We start from the raw sequence: 20,476 nt of genomic DNA, 5'->3' as shown, positions 1-20,476 counted from the left end.
AGTTTTCAGGGAGGTTTACATCTGGCAAGTTGTTGTCTTCAGTCCGTTTCCCTTGGGAAAATGTGAACTTAGGCACCTGGTTCGGACAAGGTTTTGAAGTCCCATAAAAGTTCTGGGCACAGGCTTACCATTGCGGTGTCAACGTGTCAGTTGGAAAGTTAACATCGACTCTTGTTCCTGTGCATCTCAGCGGTTTGACAGAGCGCTACTCTTGAGTAGTCCGGGAGTTGCGTTTCATCTCCCTGCCAAGACTGGACTGCGTTTCAGATCCACCACAACTAACTTTGCCTTAATCCCTAGCCTTGGATATCATGCCTGGAAACTTTCCTGAGAGACCTTGCTTTATTCCCCACTCAAACTGCTTGGAAGTTTGAGTGTGTTTCGGTTATTGGATTTAAAACTTTGAACTCTAATACTGGACATTAAATTTTATATTACTAGACTATAATTGACTTTTCCTAAAAGGACTATTGCTGGACTATATACTCTGCTTATTTTTGTTTGATTCCTTTATTGCTTTAATAAAGATATTAGATTGTTTATTGGCTCCGTGTTGGTTTCCATTGTTCACGCAGCTTAGAGGCGTCACACTTTCCTCCTTCCGGTCCAGCTAGATTCCTAAAACAAACTGCAACACCTTGCTTTTTGCAACGGTACCTTTCTAACTACACTTGCATTTCTCACGCAGCACGTTTTTCCGTTCCTGCCCTTAGGATCTGCCGAGTTCCTCTCTTTGGCGTCTTATCAAAGCTCCCTCCGTGATAAGATAAAACTTGTGGTGGAGAAACATCCCTTCGGGTCAGCCTTGTCTCTTCTGACAGGTTTCCTCCTTCCGTTACTACACAACCTCAGGGGGAGTGTTGCCGATCAAGTGGAGTTGATCAACACATGTATGTGGTCATGTTTTGGCACAGTTTGGGACATGATCTTGGTTCATACAGAGCCGCACCCGTGGCAGCTTGTGTGAGCCTGTAGGTACCTTGAAGTTGTTTCCAAACTATTAGAAACCTATCACAAGTGTGGTCAAAGGCTTTTCTGGCCGGAATCACAGGGTTGTTGTGTTTTCTGGGCAGCCTGGGAAACACACAACAACCTATCACAAGGTTTTCTTGGCAAGATTTGTTCAGAAAAGTTTGTGTTTACCTTCCTCTGAAGCTGAAAATTGTTTGGCTGAGCAATATTCAAATCCAGGTCTCCGGAGTCATAGTCCAATGCTCAAATCACTCAGCCATAGAAACCCAACTTTGGCTTTGTTGTGTGCAAATCATTTCAGACTTACGGCAATACTACGGTGACACTATCACTGGGTTTTCTAGGCAAGATGAATTTTTGACTTAGGACTTTGTCACAGTCTCATGGCAATAGCATTGTTTAAACAAACAGAAACATATCCTCACTTTCACGCCTTGCAATCAGTTTGCACAGTTTTGTGTCCCACCTATGTTTGCCCTGCCCAACACGCGGTGTATGTTTTTCCTATTTTCCCCTTTCCCTCTATTTTGCCACACCTCCACAGTTGCACAGTATTGGCATGCACAGAATCACAGAATGCTAGGGCTGGAAGAGACCTCCAAGAACCATCTAGTCCAACCCCTTTCTGCCATGCAGGAACATGGGGGATGTCCAGGGTGGGAGAAAGAACTCTTTGTCTGTTTGGGGCAAGTGTGAATGTTGCAACTGGCCTGCTTGATTAGCATTGAATAGCCTTGTAGCTTCAAAGCCTGGCTGATTTCTGCCTGGGGGAATCCTTTGTTGGGAGGTGTTAGCTGGCCTTGATTGTTCCCTTCCTGGAATTCCCCTGTTTTCAGAGTGTTGTTCTTTATTTACTGTTCTGATTTTACAGATTTTGTTCATTTTCATGGTTTTAACAATTTCTATTGAAATCATCCACTTGCGTGTGGATTTCAATAATAATAATAATAATAATAATAATAATATCAAAAATCAGAAACTCCTCAAAACACAGCAAAGAATCAGTACAAGAAAACCGCACTACAAACTAGAGCTGACAGCTGGCACAGCAAAACATTGCATGGAAAGTTCCTTGACAAAATTGAAGGAAAAGCTGATAAGGAGAAGACCTGGCTCTGGCTCACGAATGGGACCCTGAAGAAGGAGACAGAAGGCCTGATCCTTGCAGCCCAGGAATAAATGCAACTAAGGCCAAGATTGAAAAATCAGCCGATGACCCAAAATGCAGACTCTGCAAGGAAACCGACGAAACCATTGAGCATATCCTCAGCTGCTGTGAGAAAATCGCACAGACAGACTACAAGAAGAGGCACAACTATGTGGCCCAAAGGATTCATTGGAACTTATGCCTCAGATACCACCTCCCAGCAGCAAAGAACTGGTGAGATCACAAACCTGCAAAAGTATTGGAAAATGAGGACGCAAAGATACTGTGGGACTTCCGAATCCAGACTGACAAAGTTCTGGAACACAACACACCAGACATCACAGTTGTGGAAAAGAAAAAGGTTTGGATCATTGATGTTGCCATCCCAGGTGACAGTTGCATTGACGAAAAACAATAGGAAAAACTCAGCCGCTATCAGGACCTCAAGATTGAACTGCAAAGACTCTGGCAGAAACCAGTGCAGGTGGTCCCAGTGGTGATGGGCACAAAGATCTCAGCCAGCATTTGGAAACAATAGACATTGACAAAATCACGATCTGCCAACTGCAAAAGGTCACCCTGCTGGGATCTGCACGCATCATCCGAAAATACATCACACAGTCCTAGACACTTGGGAAGTGTTCGACTTGTGATTTTGTGAAACGAAATCCAGCATATCTATCTTGTTTGCTGTGTCATAATAAAATAATATCATAACCTAATTTGATGTGTAATAGGCTTTTCCTTAAACCCTCCTTATTATCCAACATATTCGCGTATCCAGCGTTCTGCCGGCCCATTTATGTTGGATAAGTGAGACTCTACCGTAGTAGTAATAATAATAATAATAATAATAATAATAATAATAATAATAATAATATCTTTATTTATACCCTGCCACCATCTCCCTGCGGGGACAATGAGAATATGACAACAACATAGCATACAATACACACTATCCACTAAAACAATGAGATTTAAAAACAATGCAATATTTCAATGGCTTCTCCTTGTAGTTTGACATGGTAGTTATTAGAGTGGTCCAGCATTTTGAATATTCTCAAATAATCCACAGATATATAAACCCCACTTGCTTAGTTTCCAACAGATCTCACAACCTCTGAGGATCATTCCTCTGTTTTTATAAAGACAAGAACCAACATAAATGCAGTGCATTTGTTTGGTGAATATTCATCCCAACTATTCTTTAATTTCAAAAAAAAATTCTGACAGTAACATGTGGCTAGGACTCAGAGATGGTGTTTAGAGCTGCTTAGAAAACCATATTGTAAAATACTTAGCAAATTCTGAGCAAGGTCTGAGCAAATTCTGAAATATGTACCATGTTAAAATGTTGTTGCTGGGAACTTAAGTGGCGCAGGTGGGAGAGCAAGCCAGTGCAATTAACTGCAATGAATCACTCTGACCAGGAGGTCATGAGTTCGAGGCCCGCTCGGAGCCTATGTTTGTCTTGACTTTGTTCTATGTTAAAAGGCATTGAATGTTTGCCTATATGTGTAATGTGATCCGCCCTGAATCCCCTTCGGGGTGAGAAGGGCGGAATATAAATGCTGTAAATAAATAAATAAAATAAATAAATTTTCAGCTTTGGTGAGGGCTGGAAAGAGAAGACTGTTCATTAAGAGGATTTATATCCCATGACTTTAGGATATTGCCTCTCAGAGCACCTAATAATGTTTTAAAAGCAATCATAAACATTACAATTGATTGTTCTGTGTTTTAACTTGTGTTGTTGGGCTTGTCCCCATGTGAGCCGCTCTGAGTCCAATGTGTTGTCGAAGGCTTTCATGGCCGGGATCACAGGGTTGTTGTATGTCTTTCGGGCTGTGTAGCCATGTTCCAGAAGCATTCTCTCCTGACGTTTCGCCCACATCTATGGCAGGCATCCTCAGAGGTTGTGAGGTATGGAGAAAACTAAGCAAAGAGGTTAATATATATCTGTGGAAAGTCTAGGGTGAGAGAGGTCAGTGTGAATGTGTAGTTAATCACTTAAATTAGCATTGAAAAGCTTATCTGCTGTCTTCTTCCTGCCTCTGGGGCATCCTTTGTTTAGAGTCGTTAACTGCCCTTGGTTGATTCATGTCTGGAAACCCTCTGTTTTCAGAGTATTGCTTTTTATTTACTGTTCTGATTTTTGAGTTTTGTAATACTGGTAGCCAGATTTTGTTCATTTTCATGGTTTCTTCCTTTCTGTTGAAGTTGTCCACATGCTTGTGGATTTCAATGGCTTCTCTGTGTAGTCTGACATGATAGTTGTTAGAATGGTCCAGCATTTTTGCGTTCTCAAATAGTATTCTGTGTCCAGGCTGGTTCATCAAATGCTCTGCTATGGCTGATTTCTCTGGTTGAATTAGTCTGCAGTGCCTTTCATGTTCTTTGACTCTTGTTTGGGCAATGCTGCGTTTGGTGGTCCCTATGTAGACTTGTCCACAGCTGCATGGTATCCGGTAGACTCCTGCAGAAGAGAGAGGATCCCTCTTGTCCTTCGCTGACCGTAGCATTTGTTGGATTTTCTTCGTGGGTCTGTAGATAGTTTGTAGGTTGTGCTTCTTCATCAGCTTCCCTATGCGGTCAGTAGTTCCCTTGATGTCTGGTAAGAACACCTTTCCTCTGGGTGGATCTTTGTCTTGACTCTCATGGCTTGTTCTTGGCCTTGCAGCTCTTCTGATGTCTGTGGTGGAGTATCCATTGGCCTGTAGAGCCCAGTTTAGGTGGTTGAGTTCACCTTGGAGGAGGTGAGGTTCGCAGATTCTTTGTGCACGGTCTGTCAGGGCTTTGATTGTGCTCCTTTTTTGACTTGGGTGATGGTTGGAGTTTTTATGAAGGTATCTATCTGTGTGTGTAGGTTTTCTGTAAACTGTGTGGCCCAATTGTTGATTGGGTTTGCGGATGACCAGAACATCTAGAAATGGCAGTTTTCCTTCCTTTTCTTTTTCCATGGTGAATTGGATGTTTGGGTGGATGCTGTTAAGATGGTCCAGGAACTTGCTGAGTTCTTCCTCTCCATGGCTCCAAATCGTGAAGGTGTCATCTACGTATCTGAACCAAACAGTACTAGAATACTATAGAATAGTATTTGAGAACACAAAAATGCTGGACCATTCTAACAACTATCATGTCAGACTACACAGAGAAGCCATTGAAATCCACAAGCATGTGGACAACTTCAACAGAAAGGAAGAAACCATGAAAATGAACAAAATCTGGCTACCAGTATTAAAAAACTCAAAAATCAGAACAGTAAATAAAAAGCAATACTCTGAAAACAGAGGGTTTCCAGACATGAATCAACCAAGGGCAGTTAACGACTCTAAACAAAGGATGCCCCAGAGGCAGGAAGAAGACAGCAGATAAGCTTTTCAATGCTAATTTAAGTGATTAACTACACATTCACACTGACCTCTCTCACCCTAGACTTTCCACAGATATATATTAACCTCTTTGCTTAGTTTTCTCCATACCTCACAACCTCTGAGGATGCCTGCCATAGATGTGGGCGAAACGTCAGGAGAGAATGCTTCTGGAACATGGCTACACAGCCCGAAAGACATACAACAACCCCGCTCTGAGTCCCTTCGGGGAGATGGAGGCGGGATACAAAAATAAAGTTGTTGTTGTTGTTGTTGTTGTTGAGGATGCCTGCCACAGATGTGGGCAAAACGTCAGGAGAGAGTACTTCTGGAACATGGTCATACAACCCAGAAAACTCACAGCAACACAGCATTTCCAATATGTTTCTCTGCATGAGACCCAAAGTTCCAGGAGTGTTTTAGATGAACATTCCTGCGTGGCCAAGGGTTGGACTAGATGGCCCTTGGGGATCCCTTCCACTGATTCATAGGTTGCTTATTGGCGACACTTCCAAAAGCACTGCTTGGTGCACTGCGCCTTTAAATCTCCCCAAAGAAAGCCGCCTGCAAGTCCTAGCCTGTGAGTTTCAAGAGGAACCCATGCTAGGAGGGGGAAATGCAAAGAGAACACACATGACCTGGCATCGGTTTCCCTCTAACTAGCTAACCACACACTCCTGTCTCAAGAAAGCCCTGTAATAGCAGGGCAGGGTGTGGGAGAGGAAAATAAAGAAACACAGAAATAAAACCCAACCAGAGAGAGCCCAAAAGGCTATGTTTACATCAGGCAAAGAGTCGGGGAGGGAGCGAAAGGAATTGAACCTGAAAGACATGTGTTTCGTTGCAGGGAATTGGTTCGCTATCAGGCCTGAGCTTTTCAAATGGACTTAAACACACAAAAAGGACCATCTATTGTTTAAGACAGGGGTCCTCAAACTATATATATGTATATATATATATACTTTTTATTAATGAAGAGAAAAAGATCTATATACATAAAAAGTAGGGGAACAATATAAGGTATAGAACAGGGGTCCCCAAACTATGGCCCGGGGGCCGGATGCGGCCCATCGAAGCCATTTATCCAGCCCCCACGGCACAAGGGCAGAATGGGGTTGGGCTAAATGACCCAAGAGGTCCCTTCTTCTCTTACAACCCTTATTATTATTATTATTATTATTATTATTATTATTATTATTATTATTATTATTATTATTATTAACATTGCTTGTGCTTATGGTGCACAGAGGCAGAAGGGGGTTGGACTAAATGGCCCAAGAGGTCTCTTCCAACCCTCTTTATTATTATTATTATTATTATTATTATTATTAACATTGATTCTGGGTGGTCATCTGTCAGGGGTGCTTTGCTTGTGCTTTCGGTGCACAAAGGCAAAGGGGGATTGGACTCAATGGCCCAAAGGGTCTCTTCCAACCCTCTTATTTATTATTATTGTTATTATTATTATTATTGCTCGGTAGCCAACTATAGTCCGGCCCTCCAATGGTCTGAAGGATCGTGAACTGGCCCCCTGTTTAAAAAGTTTGGGGACCCCTGGTATAGAAAGTAGGAAAAAAGAGGGGTCCTCAAACCTTTTAAGTGGAGGCTGATTCACAGTCCCTCAGACTGTTGGGGGGCCGGACTAGGATGAAATAGTCCAAAATTAGGATTGTTGTTGTTGTGTGCCTTCAAGTCGTTTCAGACTTAGGTCAACCTTAAGTCTAAAGTTTAGGACAGAGGCCAGGTAGATGACCTTGGAGGGCCTTAGTTTGGGGACCCCTGATCTGGACGATCTCATAAGACCATAAATAAGGAAGGAGACCTCCAAAGACCATCTAGATGGTTTCATAAGACCACAGGTAAGGAAAGGGACCCTCAAAGGCCACCTAGATTATGTCACAAGGCCATCAGAAGACCATAGATAAAGAAAGGGACCTTAAAGACCATCTAGATGGTCTCATAAGACCATAGGTAAGGAAAGGGACCCTCAAAGGCCATCTAGATGGTTTCATAAGACCATCAGAATATCATAGATAAGAAAAGGGACCCTTAAAGACCATCTAGATGGTTTCATAAGACCATAGGTAAGCAAAGGGACCCTCAAAGACCATCTAGATGGTTTCATAAGACCATAGGTAAGGAAAGGGACCCTCAAAGGCCACCTAGATTATGTCATAAGGCCATCAGGAGACCATAGATAAGGAAAGAGACCTCAAAGACCATTTAGATGGTCTCATAAGACCATCGGTAAGGAAAGGGACCCTCAAAGACCATCTAGATGATCTCATCAGGCCATCAGAAGACCATAGATAAGGAAAGAGACCTCAAAGACCATCTAGATGGTTTCATAAGGCCATAGGTAAGGAAAGGGACCCTCAAAGGCCATCTAGATGATCTCTTAAGGCCATCAGAAGACCATAGATAAGGAAAGGGACCCTCAAAGACCATCTAGATGGTTTCATAAGACCAACGGTAAGAAAAGTAACCTCCAAAAGCCATCTAGATGGTCTCATAAGACCATAGGTAAGCAAAGAGACCTCCAAAGACCAGGCAGACTTAGGTCAACCCTAAGTCTAAAGTTTAGGGCAGGGGCCAGGTAAATGACCTTGGAGGGCCGCATCCGGCCCACGGACCTTAGTTTGGGGACATCTCTCTCTTTTTAAAAAGCAGGTGATTTTGGTTGATCTTGGAACGAGGGAGCACACAGGCTGCATATACACTGCAGAGAATGCAGTTTCAAACTGCATTATATGGCCAGTGTAGACCCATATAATGCAGTTCAGTGCATTGTATGAGTCCACATTAACGACATCATGCAGTTTCAACAACAACTGCTATATCTCCGATAAGGACTCAGAGCGGTTTGCACATCATAAAAACAATCAATACAGACTCACTCAACCAGAGAAATCAGCCATAGCAGAGCACTTGATGAACCAACCTGGACACAGTATATTATTTGAGAACACAGAAATGCTACACCATTCCAACAACTATCATGTCAGACTACACAAAGCCATTGAAATCCACAAGCATGTGGACAACTTCAACAGAAAGGAAGAAACCATGAAAATGAACAAAATCTGGCTACCAGTATTAAAAAACTCAAAAATCAGAACAGTAAATTAAAAGCAACACTCTGAAAACAGAGGATTTCCAGACATGAATCAACCAGGGGCAGTTAACGACTCTAAACAAAGGAAGACAGGAAATGAAGCTATTCAATGCTAATTTAGGTGATTAACTACAACATTCACACTGACCTCTCTCACCCTGGACTTTCCACAGATATATATTTACCTCTTTGCTTAGTTTTCTCCATACCTCACAACCTCTGAGGATGCCTGCCATAGATGTGGGCGAAACGTCAGGAGAATACTTCTGGAACATTGGCCACACAGCCCGGAAAACATACAACAACCCGATCAATACATATACATAATACAAAATACAAGAAACCAAACTGTGTCATTTGGCAATATAGATCCAGCCAGAGTGTCAGGTTGAAACTAGGAAGATGACAGAAGGTGGAATAATGATGGATTCATCTACAGCAGGGATCCCCAAACTTTTTAAACAGGGGGCCAGTTCACGATCCTTCGGACTGTTGGAGGGCCGGACTATAGTTGGCCACCGAGCAATAATAATAATTAACAACAACAACAACAATAATAATAAAAAAGAGGGTTGGAAGAGATCCTTTGGGCCATTGAGTCCAATGCCCTTCTGCCTTTGTGCACCGAAAGCACAAGCAAAGCACCCCTGACAGATGGCCACCCAGACTCAATCTTAATAATAATAATAATAATAATAATAATAATAATAATAATAATAATAATAAAGACGGTTGGAAGAGACCCCTTGGGCCATTTAGTCCAATTCCCTTCTGCCTCTGTGCACCAAAAGCACAAGCAAAGCACCCCTGGCAGATGGCCACCCATCCTCAATGTTAATAATAATAATAATAATAGTAAAGAGGGTTGGAAGAGACCCCTTGGGCCATTTAGTCCAACCCCCTTCTGCCTCTGTGCACCAAAAGCACAAGCAAAGCATCCCTGACAGATGGCCACCCAGCCTCAATGTTAATAATAATAATAATAATAATAATAATAATAATAATAATAATAATAATAATAATAATACATGGTTTTGGAACACAATACTCCTGACCTCACAATCATGTTAAAAAACAAAGTATGGATTGCTGATGTTGCAATACCAGGTGACAGCAAGATTGAGGAGAAACAACTGGAAAAGCTGACACGATATGAGGATTTAAAGATCGAATTACAAAGACTCTGGCACAAGCCAGTCAAGGTGGTCCCAGTGGTGATCGGCACACTGGGTGCAGTGCCTAAAGACCTTGGCCTGTACTTAAACACAATCGGCGCTGACAAAATCCCCACCTGCCAGCTGCAGAAGGCCACCTTACTGGGACCTGCACGTATTATTCGCCGATACATCACTCAGTCCTAGACACTTGGGAAGTGTCCAGAATATGATCCAGTACAACAGCCAGCAGAGTGTCTGCTGTGGACTCATCTTGTTGTGTTTCAAATAATAATAATAATAATAATAATAATAATAATAATAATAATAATAATAATAATAATAATGGTTGTAAGAGAAGAAGAGACCCCTTGGGTCATTTAGCCCAACCCCCTTCTGCCCTTGTGCCATGGGGGCCGGATAAATGGCTTCAATGGGCCGCATCCAGCCCCCGGGCCTTAGTTTGGGGACCCCTGATCTACAGTGTAGAATTAATGCATTTTGACGCCCCTTGAACCACAGCTCGATCCTATGGAATCCAGGGAGTTGTAGTTTTACATCCACACTGTAGAATGATTGGAGATTGACACTACTTCGATTGGCATGACTTTGCAGTCACAGGAGTTGTAGATTTGCAAGGTCTTCAGCCTTCTCTGCCCAAGTAATGCTGGTGCATTAAACTACAAATTCCATAATTCCATAGCATAGAGAGGAATGGTAGTTGAAGTGGTGTCAAACTGAATTAATTCTGCAGTGTAGCTGCACACCTAGATTCCACCAGCCAGCCTATAAATTCAAAATAAAGACAGAGACACGCACACTTAAATTCCTGGAAAATCCCAAGTTCCTCTCGGCTGCTGTCTGATGCGGAAATAGAAGGATGATCAATGGCTCGGCTTTACGGACGGAGTGTCTGAATGTCTTGCCTGAAAACTGAGCTTGGATCGCTTCCCTTTCGGAGGGTGAGAAGTCCAAGAAATCCCTAGGCCAGGGGTCCCCAAACTTTTTAAACAGGGGGCCAGTTCACGGTCCCTCAAACCGTTGGAGGGCCAGACTATAGTTTTTTTTAAAAACTATGAACAAATTCCCATGCACACTGCTCATATCTTATTTTGAAGTAAAAAAAAAACCGGGAACAAATAAAGCCTCAATGTTGTTAATAATAATAATAATAATAATAATAATAATAATAATAATAATAATAATAATAACAACAACAACAACAACAACAACAACAACAACAACAACAACAATGAAATATGAAATCCAGCATATCTATCTTGTTTGCTGTGTCATAATAAAATAATAATAATAATAATAATAAGAAGAAGAAGAAGAAGTCGCATTGACGAAAAACAGGAAAAACTCAGCCGCTATCAGGACCTCAAGATTGAACTTCAAAGACTCTGGCAGAAACCAGTGCAGGTGGTCCCGGTGGTGATGGGCACACTGGGTGCCGTGCCAAAAGATCTCAGCCGGCACTTGGAAACAATAGACATTGACAAAATTACGATCTGCCAGCTGCAAAAGGCCACCCTGCTGTGATCTGCGCGCATCATCCGAAAATACATCACACAGTCCTAGACACTTGGGAAGTGTTCGACTTGTGATTTTGTGATATGAAATCCAGCATATCTATCTTGTTTGCTGTGTCATAATATAATAATAATAATGAGGGTTGGAAGAGAGCCCTTGGGCCATTTAGTCCAACCCCCTTCTGCCTTTGTGCACCAAAAGCACAAGCAAAGCACCCGTGACAGATGGCCACCCAGCCTCAATGTTGTTAATAATACTAATAATAATACTAATAATAATAAATCACACAGTCCTAACTGCTTGGGAAGTGTTCAACTTGTGATTTTGTGATATGAAATCCAGCATATATATCTCATTTGCTGTGTTATACTGTGTTCTTCTGTCAATAATAATAATAAGAAGAAGAAAAAGGGTTGGAAAAGACTCCTTGGGCCATTTAGTCCAACCACCTTCTACCTTTGTGCACCAAAAGCACAAGCAAAGCACCCCTGACAGATGGCCACCCAGCCTCAATGTTGTTAATAATAATAAGCCCAACCCCTTCTGCCTTTGTGCACCAAAAGCACAAGCAAAGCACCCCTGACAGATGGCCACCCAGCCTCAATGTTGTTAATAATAATAAGCCCAACCCCTTCTGCCTTTGTGCACCAAAAGCACAAGCAAAGCACCCCTGACAGATGGCCACCCCGCCTCAATGTTGTTAATAATAAGCCCAACCCCTTCTGCCTTTGTGCACCAAAAGCACAAGCAAAGCACCCCTGACAGATGGCCACCCAGCCTCAATGTTGTTAATAATAATAATAATAATAATACGAAATCCAGCATATCTATCTTGTTTGCTGTGTCATAATAAAATACATACCCATAATAATAATAAATCGCACAGTCCTAACTGTTTGGGAAGTGTTCAACTTGTGATTTTGCGGTACAAAATCCAGCATATATATCTCGTTTGCTGTGTCCTTCTGTTAATAATAATAATAATAATGACCCAAAATGCAGACTGTGCAAGGAAACCGATGAAACCATTGATCATCTCCTCAGCTGCTGTAAGAAAGTCGCACAGACAGACTACAAACAGAGGCACAACTATGTGGCCCAAATGATTCATTGGAACTTATGCCTCAAGTGCCACCTGCCAGCAGCAAAGAACTGGTGGGATCACAAACCTGCAAAGGTTGTGGAAAATGAACACGCAAAGATACTGTGGGACTTCCGAATCCAGACTGACAAAGTTCTGGAACACAACACACCAGACATCACAGTTGTGGAAAAGAAAAAGGTTTGGATCATTGATGTCGCCATCCCAGGTGACAGTCGCATTGACGAAAAACAACAGGAAAAACTCAGCCGCTATCAGGACCTCAAGATTGAACTTCAAAGACTCTGGCAGAAACCAGTGCAGGTGGTCCCGGTGGTGATCGGCACACTGGGTGCCATGCCAAAAGATCTCAGCCGGCATTTGGAAACAATAGACATTGACAAAATTACGATCTGCCAGCTGCAAAAGGCCACCCTGCTGGGATCTGCGTGCATCATCCGAAAATACATCACAACAAGCAAAGCTTTGGAAGGTGCAAAGTGTCTTCCTCGGTGGAGGAGGAGGAGGGAGCCGCCACCGTGGGGGCCGCATAAATGGCTTCAATCCCCTGGGCCTTAGTTTTGGGACCCCTGCCCTAGGCAGCTGGAAAGATTATAAGAGTGCATCTATACTGCTGAATTAACCCAGTTTCACATCACACGGCTCAATGTTATAGCATGCTGGGAGTTGCAGTTTTACAAGGACTTCAGCCTTCTCTATCAAAAAGTGCTGGCTTCTCACCATACTACAATTTCCAGGATTTGACAGCATTGAGCCACGGCATTTAAAGTGGTTTCGAGCTGCATTAATTCTAGAGTGTAGCTGCACCGCAAGAAGAGTTATTTCCAACCGACAGCTTTTTTCTTTCTATCCGAAAAAGTTTGCGCCGTTATGATGCAACAAATAATGATGCAAGGGGATGAAAGAAGAGCAAGGTTGATACGGGAAAATATGGGAAACCGTGGCACGTTATTTGATTCTGCAAGATGAAACGCTCCGATTGCTACTGACCCCGTTATTGCACATATTTTCCGTCTCACCAACCGTCATTTTAAACCCGCAGAAATGAAAAACTGGACCAAACACATAGTCATATTGCAGCCTGCAAACAACACCATTGGGGACCTCTTAAGCTAATACATGCTGACAACTTTAGACTTTGCACAGGACAAGGTGTCCATTTTCACATTTCCTAATTATATTTTGAGGGCTAAAGCTCATGTCCAGGTTATCAGAAGGATTGTGTTCTTCCTTTGCTCTCTCCTAGGACCCTCCAATTGTAGAACTGAGGCAAAGCTACAACACAAGCTGAACATGAGTCAATAGTGTGATGCAGCAGCTAAAAAAGCCAATACGATATTAGCCTGTATCGATAGAAGTACAGTGTCTACATCAAGGGAAATCATAGCCCCACTCCATTCTGATTTAGGCCAAACTTCACCTGGAATAATCTCATTTCCAGTTCTGGAAGCAAAGAAATTCAAGAAGGATATGTTCAAGCTGGAAGATATCCAGAAAAGGGCAATCAAAGTGGTCAAAGGTTTAGAAGCCAAGCCCTATGGCAATGATGGGCAACCTTTTGCGCTTGGTGTGTCAAAATTCACCAAAAAACCTAGCATGACTTGGGTGGTGTGTCACTTCGAGAGAAAAAACCATAATTTCACCATATATATAGTTTAAATAACAAAAATATATAATTGTAATATATAACTGTATTTAATAAATCAAAAACTATTTACTACCATTATTTCCATGTACAACAATGCCAGGAATGCATTTATTGCCAATGAAGCAGAGACTTCTAACAGGTTTTAGCCTGCCACTTTTGGACTCTGGCTTGCTGAGGTGTTCCTGCGAGTATCTCTGTAGATCTTAGAAAACTGTTTCTTGATTTAAGTCGTTGGCATGCAGGCTGATATAAGCTAGGAATGCATTTATTGCGAATGAAGCAGAGACTTCTAACAGGTTTTAGCCTGCCACTTTTGGACTCTCGCTTGCTGAGGTGTTCCTGTGAGTATCTCTGTAGATCTTAGAAAACTATTTCTTGATTTAAGGCATTGGCGTACAGGCTGGTATCCCAGATAAGCTAGAAATGCATTTATTGCCATTGAAGCAGAGACTTCTGACTGGTTTTAGCCTGCCACTTTTGGACTCTGGCTTGCTGAGGTGTTCCTGTGAGTTTCTCTGTAGATCTTAGAAAACTATTTCTTGATTTGAGGCATTGGTGTGCAGGCTAATATAAGCTAGGAATGCATTTATTGCCAATGAAGCAGAGAGTTCTAACAGGTTTTAGCCTGCCACTTTTGGACTCTCACTAGGCTGGTATCCTAGATAAGCTAGGAATACATTTATTGCAAATGAAGCAGAGACTTCTAACTGGTTTTAGCCTGCCACTTTTGGACTCTCACTAGGCTGGTATCCTAGATAAGCTAGGAATGCATTTATTGCAAATGAAGCAGAGACTTCTAACTGGTTTTAGCCTGCCACTTTTGGACTCTGGCTTGCTGAGGTGTTCCTGCAAGTATCTCTGTAGATCTTAGAAAACTATTTCTTGATTTAACGCATTAGCATGATGGCTGGTATCCCAGATAAGCTAAGAATGCATTTATTGCAAATGAAGCAGAGACTTCTAACTGGTTTTAGCCTGCCACTTTTGGACTCTGGCTTGCTGAGGTGTTCCTGCGAATATCTCTGTAGATCTTAGAAAACTATTTCTTGATTTAAGGCATTGGCGTGCAGGCTGATATAAGCTAGGAATGCATTTATTGCCAATGAAGCAGGGACATCTAACACAGTTTTCTGAGCCAGGCAGGAGGGAGTGTTTCAGAATGACGGGTGAAAATGACAATTCTTTTCCCGGCCGGACAGCCCTGGTCAGCAATAAATTCCCCCAGCAAGCTGCAGATGTTGAATTATGGCTCTGCCAGAAGGGAAATTACACCCTATTGTCAAATCACACCCGAGTGTTATCCTTGCTCCAAGGGCATGTTTAAGCAATATATTATTCACCCTCCGACAATTCACAGATAGGAACTGGACGCTGTGTGGTGACCAAGTAAAACCAGGGGATGGTCAAGATGGCCAGAGTTAGAACACACAGGATGCGATGATCCTAATTTTCCAAAATCTTTAGCCTTCTCTACCAATAAATATTGATGCCTCACCAAACTGTGACTCCCAGGATTATATATTACTAGCTGTGCCCGGCCACGTGTTGCTGTGGCTTATGGGAATCATTTATTGGCCAGCTGGAATAGCAGTGAATAGCTTTGCAGCCTCAAAGCCTGACTGTTTTGCAATGAATATCTTTGCTGCTTCAAAGCCTGGCTGCTTGCTACCTAGGGCAATGATGGGCAAGCTTTTGCGCTTGGTGTGTCAAAATTCGCCAAAAAAAACTAGCATGACTTGAGTGGCGTGTCACTTCGAGAAAGAAAAAACCCATAATTTCGCAATAGGTATAGTTTAAATAACAAAGATATATAATTGTAATATATAACTGTATTCAATAAATCAAAAACTATTTACTACTGTTATTTCCATGTACAACAATCTATGGTACCTCTTGCAGTTTCTACGCTGATTTCTCTCTATTCTAGTTTCAATGTAGTCATGAATAATGAATAATATAATAATAATATAATAGTAATAATATAATATACTACAATAATAATAGAATATATATATATATATATATACACACACACACACACACACACACATACATACACACACACACATACGCATATACACAGTAGAGTCTCACTTATCCAACATAAACGGGCCGGCAGAACGTTGGATAAGTGAATATATTGGATAATAAGGAGAGATTAAAAAGAAGCCTATTAAACATCAAATTAGGTTAGAGAGAGAGAGAGACTCAAGGCAGTTAACAGCAAACTTAAGCCAACGATTGAAGACATTCTGTGCCTTCCTCTTAAACACAGATAGATTAATTCGCGCTGGCAGAAATCATGGGAGTCTTTCAAACTTTGACAAACGTATGATGCCAATGATATTGCTGGACTATTAACAGGGCACATTTTTGGGGAGCAGCAGGGGGTGCCGCATGAAATGGTGGCTGTGGCTGTCAAAAGCACAGCATCACTCTTGGTTTTGATTTATTTCCTACAGCTTCATTCCCCATTGGGCTGGCAAGGTCTCTTTCCGGTGTAAAAATAGAAGGGCTGAATGATCTCTCTCTCCTCCTGCGGCTGTGGAATTTATCCCTATTGTCATCTCTCTTTTCCCAAATAGCTCTCTTCCTCAGCCTCCTGCCTGCGTGCGTCTGCCTTTCCATTCTTTCCTTGAAATTGCCGCTGCTGTAAATTCACACCGGGTTGCTTCAGCTGGTCTGGGTGCTTTCTCAAGATCGAATCTTCGTTTGCAAAGAAAAAAAAAGGTTAAATTACTGTGAGAGCGCAAGGAAGCACTGGCCCTGTTTTGTCCAGCTTTGAAAGCAACCCTGTTAATAGTCCAGCAATATCATTGGCATCATACGAGGGTTATCCAGAAAGTAGATTACGTTTTGGAATTAAAAATGCACAAAGTATAGAAGAAAACATTTACCATATGCAGTTGAAAGCCACACCCAAATACCACTTCTCAACATAGTCGCCATTCAAATCCAGGCACTTATCATAGCAATGAATGAGCTTGGCAACTCCTTCCCCACCAAACTCTGCCGCTTATGTCCTCAAAGCAGCGTTTTGGCGAAGATGCACAGCTGCGGAAAGGGGTGACCAGCTGGTTGAGGAAGCAAGGAGCAGAGTTTTGGGGGGTTTTTTGTTTTTTACATGTCATTAGCAACCTGAGTTGCTTCTGGAGTGAGAGAATTGGCAGTCTGCAAGGACGTTGCCCAGGGGACGCCCAGATGTTTTGATGTTTTACCATCCTTGTGAGAGGCTTCTCTCATGTCCCTGCATGGAGCTGGAGCTGATAGAGGGAGCTTATCCACACTCTCCCCGGGTGGGATTTAAACCTGGCAGCTTTCAGGTCAGCAACCCAACCTTCAGGTCATGAGGCTTTTATCCACTAGGCTACTGGAGGCTCCTGTGGCAGAGTTTTGTGAGGGATGGGCTTCCAAGCTCATTCATCGCCATGATAAGTGCCTAGATTTGAATGGCGACTATGTTGAGAAGTGGTATTTGGGTGTGGCTTTCAACTGCATATGGTAAATGTTTTCTCCTATACTTTGTTGATTTTTAATTCCAAAGCGTAATCTACTTTCTGGATAGCCCTCATAGTTTGAGGGTACCCCAAGGGCCACCTAGTTCAACCCCTTGTCACAATCAAAGCCCTCCTGACACATGGCCTTCCAGCCCCACTTCTCTAGCATTTCTAGGTCATCCAGCACTATTCTGTGGTCATCGTCTGGTGGAAGCATACCATAACGTTGTGCTAGAGCAGGGGTCCCCAAACTAAGGCCCGGGGACCGGATTCGGTCCTCCAAGGTCATTTACCTGGCCCCTGTCCTAAACTTTAGACTTAGGGTTGACCTAAGTCTGCCTGGTCTTTGGAGGTCATTTTGCTTACCTATGGTCTTATGAGATCATCTAGATGGTCTTTGAAGGTCTCTTTGCTTAGCTACGGCCTTAGGAGACCATCTAGATGGCTTTTGGAGATCACTTTCCTTACCTATGGTCCTATGAGACCATCTAGATGGCTTTTGAGGGTCCCTTTCCTTACCTATGGTTTTATGAGATTGTCTAGATGGCCTTTGGGGGGGCCCTTTCCTTCTCTATGGTCTTATGAAACCGTCTAGATGGTCTTTGAGGGTCCCTTTCCTTAGCTATGGTCTTCTGATGACATTATGAGATCATGTACATCGCCTTTGAGGTTCCTTTTCCTTACCTATGGTTTTATGAGACCATCTAGATGGTCTTTGGAGGTCTCTTTGCTTACCTATGGTCTTATGAGATCATCTAGATGGTCTTTGGAGGTCTCTTTCCTTACCTATGGTCTTATGAGATCGTCTAGATCAGGGGTTCCCAAACTAAGGCCTTCCAAAGTCATTTACCTGACCTCTGTCCTAAACTTTAGACTTAGGGTTGACCTAAGTCTGAAATGACTTGGAGGCACACAACAACAACAACAATCCTAATTTTGGACTATTTCATCCTAGTCCGGCCCCCCAACAGTCTGAGGGACTGTGAATCGGCCCTTCACTTAAAAAGTTTGAGGACCCCTGTGCTAGAGGATCTGGAACATGCAGAGACTGTTGGGGATTGCGGATGACGGACAATGGATTTGGACCAAACGTTGCTTTGAGTCCCACCCATGGAGAGAAAAGTGGGATAAAAATAAATATATAACAACATCAACAACAACGTGGCACACTTACCCAACATGACCATCATTGAATAGTGGTAGAGTTTGGGGTGGATTGATCCAGCATGATGACAGTTGTAGCTCAACCATATCCTTATACATTTTCTATTGGGTACATTCATAAAAATTGAAACCAGAGAATGAGTATTTCTAATGTTTACCCTTACAAAAGACCTAACTCGTACATTATTGGGTACCTAAGATGATGATGATGATGATGATTTTAATGTATCCTTTTGTTTTACAGAGTCAGCAATGCCTCTCTCGGTGTTGGTCAACCTGCTGCTGCTTCTCCCCAGTGTTGGTTCCTCCAAGATTTGCTTCCCAGGATGTCACTGCGAGGTGGAGAGCTTTGGTCTCTTTGACAGCTTCAGCCTGACCAAGGTGGACTGCAGCGGCCTTGGCGCGCATATTGTGCCTGTCCCCATCCCACTGGATACAACCTACTTGGATCTATCGTCGAACCATCTCGAATCTCTCAACGAGTCCATGCTGACCGGACCTGGATACACCACGCTGGTGAGCCTGGATTTGAGCTACAACACCATCTCAAAGATCGTTTCCACCACCTTCTCAAGACTCAGGTACCTGGAATCTTTGGACCTGAGTCACAACTCTTTGGTTGCCCTTCCAGAAGACTGCTTTTCCAGGTCACCCTTGGGAGAGATTGACCTGAGCAACAACCTCATCCTGGAAATCTCCATGGACGTATTCACCTCGAAAGGTCAACGGAAACCGATTAATGTCGACCTCTCCAACAACTTGATAAGCCTGGTTCTGAGGCACCAAGACAAAGCCATCCCCAATATTCAGAGCTTAAACCTGTCTGGGAATAGGTTGAGGAACATCCCGGTTCTTCAAGGGATTCCTCTCCGGTACCTAAACCTTGATGGAAACCCGATCTCCGCCATTGGGAAAGGGGCATTCTCTGGATTGAAGGATTTAATCCACTTGTCACTCAGCGGTATTTATGACCTTTCGGCGATATCGCCGTACGCTTTCAAAGACCTCCCTGCTCTTCAAGTGTTGGATTTATCCAACAATCCCAGTATCCGTTCATTGGATGCCGAAGTCTTCTACAGCCTGGGTTCCTTGCAGGAGCTCAACCTGTCGGGTACAGGGGTGGCCACGTCTTTGTCGAAAAGCATGCTGAAATACCTGCCGTCCATCAAAAGCGTCACTTTGGGCAAGAACGTCAAGTGCCTAAAGACAATCCGGGAAGGGCAATACCACAGACAGGTTGGGTTGACCAAGAAGGAGACCCTCAGCTGCCATGACAGCCATGGGTCGTTGGCACCCTACGTTTTGTGACGTGGGCTGAACCGCCTGTACAGATTTCCAGACTCTCAAAGCAAAACACCACATGTGCCTTGTGTAAAATATTTTAATTTATATATTTTGTATATTTCAAAATTTGATTACAATGATTAATGGAAAGAGTGGCTGAGCGTGAATTCATTTGACTCTTCTTTCTGTCTCGTAATTTTCTTTGCCTTTAAACTGGAGAGTAGAAGCTTCTTTTTTCAACTACAGTAGAGTCTCACTTATCCAAGCCTCGCTTATCCAACGTTCTGGATTATCAAACGCATTTTTGTAGTCAATGTTTTCAATATATCATGATATTTTGGTGCTAAATTCGTAAATACAGTAATTACTACATAGCATTACTGCGTATTGAACTACTTTTTCTGCCAAATTTGTTGTATAACATGATGTTTTGGTGCTTAATTTGTAAAATCATAACCTAATTTGATGTTTAATAGGCTTTTCCTT

The 20,476-nt window shown here is 42.7% G+C and overlaps 1 protein-coding gene across 1 annotated transcript in view; it reads left to right on the top strand.

Annotated features, from left to right (window-relative positions):
• Positions 1 to 20,140, top strand: part of tsku (tsukushi, small leucine rich proteoglycan) — a 44,882-nt gene extending 24,742 nt beyond the window's left edge. Inside the window, exon 2 of the mRNA XM_062974458.1 lies at positions 18,951 to 20,140. Within this exon, the coding sequence (XP_062830528.1) occupies positions 18,951 to 20,014 (1,064 nt within the window). The 3' untranslated portion in view covers positions 20,015 to 20,140. The remainder of the gene's footprint in view (positions 1 to 18,950) is intronic.
• The last annotated feature ends 336 nt before the right edge of the window (positions 20,141 to 20,476 follow it).

This window comes from Anolis carolinensis, chromosome 3, assembly GCF_035594765.1.
Source record: "Anolis carolinensis isolate JA03-04 chromosome 3, rAnoCar3.1.pri, whole genome shotgun sequence".
Classification (NCBI taxonomy): Eukaryota; Metazoa; Chordata; class Lepidosauria; order Squamata; family Dactyloidae; genus Anolis; species Anolis carolinensis.
The sequence above is the reverse complement of the archived record's forward strand: the minus strand, read 5'-3'. Positions and strand labels throughout refer to the sequence as shown.